The 7,065-nt window shown below is 43.3% G+C and overlaps 1 protein-coding gene across 1 annotated transcript in view; it reads left to right on the top strand.

Moving 5' to 3' along the window:
- Window positions 1–6,559, top strand: part of LOC101997160 (arylacetamide deacetylase-like 4) — an 11,823-nt gene extending 5,264 nt beyond the window's left edge. The window contains exons 3-4 of the mRNA XM_005353755.1: window positions 2,594–2,657; window positions 5,785–6,559. Coding sequence (XP_005353812.1) covers window positions 2,594–2,657; window positions 5,785–6,559 — 839 coding nt within the window. The remainder of the gene's footprint in view (window positions 1–2,593; window positions 2,658–5,784) is intronic.
- The last annotated feature ends 506 nt before the right edge of the window (window positions 6,560–7,065 follow it).

Below are 7,065 nucleotides of genomic sequence, written 5' to 3'. Positions count from 1 at the left end.
ATCAGGAGCAGAAGGAGGGGGAGCACGAGCAAGGAACTCAGGACCGCGAGGGGTACACCCACATTCTGAGACAATGGGGATGTTCTTTCGGGAGTTATATATTTTTCCACTCTCCTCTCCTCCCCTCCCTTTCTGCCCTCTCTCATGCTCCCCATGCTCCCAATTTACTCAGCAGATCTGGTCTTTTACTGCTTCCCATGTAGCTTAGATCCATGTATGTCTCTCCTAGGGTCCTCTTCATTGTCTAGGTTCTCTGGGATTGTGAATTGTAGGCTGGTTCTTCTTTGCTTTATGTCTAAAAGTCACCTGTGAATGAGAACATATTATATTTGTCTTTCTGGGTTACCTCACTCACTATGATGTTTTCTAGATCCATCCATTTGTCTGCAAATTTCAAGATGTCATTTTTTTCTCCTGTGTAGTACTCCATTGTGTAAATGTACCACATTTTCCTGTCTATTCTTTGGTCAAGGGGCATTTAGGTTGTTTCTAGGTTCTGACCATGACAAATAATGCTGCTATGAACACAGCTGAGCACATGTCCTTGTGGTACGATTGAGCATTCTTTGGATATATACCTAAAAGTGGTATTGCTGGATCTTGAGGTAGGTTGTTTCCTAATTTTCTGAGAAATTTCCATACTGATATCCAAAGGGGTTGTACCAGTTTACACTCCCACCAGCAATGGAGGAGTGTTCCCTTGACCCCACATCCTCTCCAGCATAAGTTGTCATCAGTGTTTTTGATTTTGGCTATTCTTACAAGTGTAAGATGGAATCTCAGCATTGTTTGGATTTGCATTTCTCTGATGCCTTATTATTTTAATGATGGACATTCTAACTGAGGCAGGAAGGAATTTCAATGAAGTCTAACTTTGCTCTTCTCTGATGTCTAGTGAGGTTGGAGTTCTTTTTTCATGTTTATTGGCCATTTCTATTTCATCTTATGAACTGTCTGTTTGTTTCATTAGTCCATGTGTTGACTGGATTGTTTGATTTCTTGCTCAGTTTTTTTTTGAATTCTTTGTATATCCTAAATAGTAATTCTCCAGTAGATGCACAGTTAGGAAAGGTCGCCTCCTATTCTGTAGACCATCTCTACACTTGTCTGCGTCCCTGTGCATTATTTCCTGAGAACTCGTGCCCTTCTCCAAAAGTCCTTGTTTGTGCAGGTATTTTAAAGAGTTTCTCTATTTTTTCTCTATGTGCTGTAAATGAGGCATGAGCAAGTGGAGGAGGGGAAGATGTAAGCCCTTTCCATTTCTCTCACTAGAGCCACCTGGTGCAATAAAACACAGTTCTGGACGTTTGCTCTTCGTGACGTACGTTGGCACTAATTTTGATTTTGGAAGATACTGCATCAAATGTTGTTTACCTGGCCCCATGATTTAGCACCCATTGTGGTCTCCCATTTGTCTTACTCTTGTCCTAATAAGTTGAAAAAGGGGGCAAATAACACGTTCAAAGCTCTGAAACAGGAATTATTTGAAAGACTGGAAGAGAACAATGTCTACGCAGGTCCTAGGATTCAGGACAGTTATTAGAGATACCATATTGTCTATGCAAACTCCTCTTGAGACTTTTAAGGGTACACACATCACAGACACTCTCTATACCTTGATTCAGTTCCTCCCCTAGGTAGATCCACCCTACTTGAAAAGTCTTCAAATAAAGTTACTGCGCAGTGTTCAGAACGTATGGGGGTAGGGTCATTGACAGACGCTGACTGGACAGCTCAGATCAGAACCTCCCCAGTCATGTTTTTCCTCCAAGCCGACTTGCATCCTCTGCCTAACAATGTAACTGGTGTGCACCCACAGAGTAAGCCTCCATAAATACTAGAATTATCTGATGCCATTTAGAGATTAACACTGCCTGCTTGGCACAGTTCATAGATCGTTATCCAATGAGTCACGCAGCCTGGACATAAGATAAACACAAGACTGATAATGGTCCTTGTATATCAAGGGAATGGGCTAAATCAAAGAGAGTTCTTTCTGGTCCTGAACCCGGGCAAAGATTTTCTACCCACTAATGCCAGTGGACCTGCCTCCTAGAGTTTCAAATATGCCACCGTACTAATCCAAATTGTCCACTTACTCATCATTTGTGTCCTAATCAAATAAACATGTGAATCTTCTCTTGTAGCCCAGGCTGGTTTCCAATTTGTTATGTAGTTGAGAATGACTTGAACTCCTGATTACCTTGATGTTATATCCCAAGAGCTGGGGTCACAAGCATGTGCTGCCACATTCAGTTCAATATATGAATTTCTTAATATCCACAGGCTAATCCCCCAAACATGGCTTTGTTCAGTTAGAACCTCAAAACTTCCTGGTCTTCAGTTTCCCCCACTTTAAGATTAAACCGTGCAAAAGATGTGCTCCAAAGTTCACTTGTGCCCCCAACACTCAAGAAATTATGGCAGATGTCCTACTTTGCCCTGGCATGGTGACTTGAGTCACTTCAGAAGAACAATACTAGGAATAGAGGGATCATCCCATGGTCCCCATATCAGTTGGTTCCATGGGGCTGTGGCGGGGAGTTTTTGGGTTCTTTTCATACAGTGCACCATGCCTGGTATTCTCTTGCAGACTTTTACCATAACCTGTGTACGTTCCTGGCCCGAGAGACAGACTCAGTGTTGCTGTCAGTGGGGTGAGTAGTCTGAGATGGTGGGCGGCTTCTTCACAAAGCAGGGGAAAATACAAGGAGGGGCATTCCTACATGTCTTTGTCCCAACAGACCCTCTCACATATGAGCATAGAATCATACAAATGAGAAAAACCCTGGAAAGCCATTCATCATTAGGAACTGAGTGAGATAGCCGTGTATATATATACACACACAATAGTATCCCACCCCTGAACATCCAAGGGTCATGGTCAACTCATCATGTAAAATGCATCTAGTATTAGAGTCCCCAAAGTTTAATAGTTTCAGCCCTGTTACAAGTTTCAAGTCTAAAGTCTTTTGAACTTTGGTCCCATTCTTAGCTGTGAATTGGTCATACAATTCAAACAGCAAATTACATTCTTCCAACATACAGTGGCACAGGACAAACATTCTCATTCACAAAAGGAAGAAACGGTGTCATAGAGGGAAAAGCCAGGGCCAAGAAAGGCTAATAGACAGCAGGGCAAACATGAAGTCTTAGAGTTCTATGCTCTTATTTGATACACGGTGATATGGTTTCATACCCCAGAATTTCGGGCATTCGTACTTCTATAGTCCTGTTGGCAGAAGTCTATGTGACCTCCATCTGCTCTTTGTGGTGTCCTTCAGCATATTATTCAAATTCCTGGATCTCCTATTCCCTCAGGTCTTCATTGGAGCTTAGCCTACATATTCCTTCTCATAGGTATGGTGCAGGGAAACCAGCTGTCTCATACTTTACTTGGCCTCTGTCTCCACTACCCAGTGACTCTATTTCACATGCTTGCACATACAGCATTGTGTAGATGATGCCCAGGTCGCCACTAGTTGCAGCATTTGCTGGGCTCCCTTAGAACACAGCCACAATGAACTTTGAATGCCTAGGCAACTAACAGTAGGAAATGTGTTCCGGGAGGACAATTTTCTAGGTGGACCAGTGCAAGCTGGGCACCCTGGCAGTACTATATTCTCAGGCAAAAGTCTTTTAAATGAGTTTATAATTTTATCCCGGAGTTTGTCGTGAGTGAGATCAGTTTATTATCTAAGAAGTTCTGGAGGACTCTTTCCCTCTGCCCCAGTACAAAGTATTTGATTTGGTTGTCTTATTTATTTGTTTTAAGGTTTTAGTATGTGTGTATATATGTTGTTGTGGGTGTATAAAGAGGCCAGGAGAGACCATCAGATCCCTTGAGGTTATAGGTATTTGCAGGACACCCAACTGTTGGTGCTGGAATCTGAACTCTGGTCATTGTGATTGAACAGCAAGCACTCTTACCCACTAAGATAGCTCTATATCCCCTCAATTTGTTTTTAAATATGTTAAACTCTTTTGCAGCCTCATCCTCTGTGTCAACAACTTTTCTACCACACTATACATTTTCTTTCTGTTCTGTTTTGTGCTCTTAGTTCTCATTGGCTAAGTGGGCTAGTAAGATGCCCCAGTAGGTGACAGTACTTCCAAAATAGTACCAGGTATGGTAACTACTGAAAGATGAAATCAAATTATGAAAATTACAAATCCACCAGTAATTGAGCCTTTAATAATGCTAGAAATTTCATGGTATGATAATGTCTTAGTAATGGAATCAACCACCTGGGCACTAAGATATGAACAAAAAAGTCTTTTAAGTAAGCGTCTGAGCCATGTGATATTAGAGAACGTTACATAACTATTTAGGACCACGAGGGTATGCCAAGATAAAGGAATCCTAGCAGGATAAAATTAAGGAAAATATACTCAAAAGCTAACAGTTTAGTAACTTTCCTGCGGAGTCAAAATAATTAAAACCAAGAGAATGTATTCTAGGGGCTGGAGAGATGACTCACTGGTTAAGAGCATGTACCCCTCTTGCAGAAGACCCCAGTTAAGGGTCTAGTACTCCCCTGTACTCCAGCTCTAGAGGATCTACTGCCCTCACCTCATTCCCTCAGGCCCTGCAGTCACTTATGTACATAGGCATGCACATGTGCACACAATTAAAAATTAAGTAAAAGCAAACAAATGTCTTTGGAATAAACAGACTCAGTGACGTAAAGTAAAGAGGACACACTGTGCCACACCCATGAGAGCCTTCTCCCAGTGAAGGCCTGGAAGATGATGGGAGAGGAGTAAGTGTGGTTGGAAATCCCAATGAAGGCCCCTGTCATTGCTGGATGATCGTCTGCAGGCGCCTGCTGCATCGTTAAGTAACTGCTGTCCTGGTTTGCTTTCTGTCTCTGTGATCGAATGCTCTGACCAAAAGCGACTTAGAGGAGAAAGGGTTTATGTGGCTTTCACCTTCGGGTCACCATCCATCACCGAAAGAAGCAAGGCAGGAACTCTAGCAAAAACTTGAGGTAGAAGCCGTATAGAAGCCCTGCTTTTGGCTTGCTCACCGCTCATCCTTAGCTAGATTTATATTACCGGCCACTACCAGAGACTTTGCACTGTCAAAGTCAAGGGCCTTCAGTGGACAGTGCCTGATAGGGTTGCCTGAGCCAGACTTGTGAAGAGCTTTCTCTCCTCCCCTCCCTCTCACCCTCCATTCTTTCCTCTCCCCTCCTCTCTTCTACTCTCTATTCCTTCTCTCTTCCTCTTCACTCTCTTCTCCTTTCCTCCCCTCTCTTCTTCTTGACCCCCTTCCCCTCTCATCCCTTCCTGTCCCCTCTCCTCCTCTCATTCACTTCCATAGCTGAAAACAGCCACAGCCATACCTTGATTTCATCTTTCTTCTTTCTCCCTAGGCTTACAGGCACAGCAGGACCAATTAAAAAAAAAAAGAGGACAGTTGCCTCTTTCCTGTCTTTATAGTTTGTTCTATCGTCATAGTTTTAGCTGTGAACCTAGCACTTAAATATTAGGCCATCTCTCTAGCCCTCATTCTGTCTTCAAAGCCAATAGGTTCCACCTTGCATGATGTGTCAACTATATCTAATCAAGACATGGGTTTGAATAGAGAATTCAAGTAACTGACTTTTGGCAGCTTCTTCAAACTCACAGAGGGGAAAATAGGGATGACACTTTTCCATTGCTGGGGTCACATAGAAGATTAAATCAACTAGACTCTTGGGTGAGTAGAGGATGTAATTCAAAAAGTCTTCAGCTTTTCCTGCACACACTGATGTGCTGTCCCCTGCCTTCCTTCTGTAGGTACCGAATGCTTCCTTACTACCATCATCCTTCTTCGGTACATGATTGTCTGAATGCGTCCATTCACTTCCTGAAGTCTCTGCATGCCTATGGGGTGGACCCCTCCCGGGTTGTGTTCTGCGGAGACAGCATTGGAGCTGGGGCTGTAGCACTTATCACACAGGCCTTGGTGGGCAGAGAAGATCTTCCCAAGATCCGGGCTCAGGTCCTGATATACCCAATCCTCCAGACACTCTTCCTCCAGTCTCCATCACATCTGCAGAACGCAAATGTTCCATTTCTCACCAAAGATTTCATGATGACCTGTGTTACTAGATATCTGGCCATTGATGCCTCCTGGAAAGATGCCATGTTGACAGGTGCCTGGATGCCCCCAAGTGCCTGGAAGAAGTATGAGAAATGGTTAGGCCCTGAGAACATCCCTAAAATGTTCAGGAGCAAATACCAGCAACCAGAATCACCTGCACCTTTTAATGAGGCTGCCTATCTAGAAATCAAACATATTATGAGGGAAGATCTTTGTCCCCTCATAGCAGATGACAAAATTATTGCTCAGGTTCCTGAGGCATTTGTGGTAACCCTTCAGTGGGACATTGTCCGGGATGATGGCTTGCTCTACAAGAAGCGCTTGGAAGACCAGGGGGTCCCTGTGACCTGGTACCATATAGCAGATGGTTTTCATGGTTGCGCTCCTTTTTTTGAAAGGAAGTTTTTCTTTTTCCCCTGTTCCTTGAACCTTGTAAATGCTGTAGCAGGTTATATAAAAGGCTTATGAACGACCGCAGCATGGTGAGAGAACAGTTGCCTAGCATGCGCAAGATCCCACTCTAACCCACAACAGGGAAGAAAGGCAGGAAAATCAAATAAAGGAATAAAAGAAATGAGACATCATCCCTTGTTGTACCTTGGATGAGAATGGCCAAGGAGGATTCTGCCACAACTGATGCTAGGGCTGAGTCTTGATTTTGTAACACTTTCTTTTATTCTTTTAATGAATAAAATAGAGAACTTTGTTACATCTCACACATGCGCATTCAAAACTTTCCCTTCTTTTTGGTGTGTGTGTGTGTGTGTGTGTGTGTGTGTGTGTGTGTGTGTGTGTGTGTATGTGTGTGTGTATGTTTCCTGACTGACCTGGAGTTTGTTGTATAGACTGTGCTGACCTCAAACTTCCAGAGTTCTGCCTGTCTCTGCCTTCGGGTGTGTACCACGATGCCCAGCACGTCATTCATGTCCTAATGGTTATGACTAGGGTGGGACACAATCTCAATGTAGTTTTGA

Source organism: Microtus ochrogaster, chromosome 10 (genome assembly GCF_000317375.1).
Source record: "Microtus ochrogaster isolate Prairie Vole_2 chromosome 10, MicOch1.0, whole genome shotgun sequence".
Lineage (NCBI taxonomy): Eukaryota > Metazoa > Chordata > Mammalia > Rodentia > Cricetidae > Microtus > Microtus ochrogaster.
The sequence above is the reverse complement of the archived record's forward strand: the minus strand, read 5'-3'. Positions and strand labels throughout refer to the sequence as shown.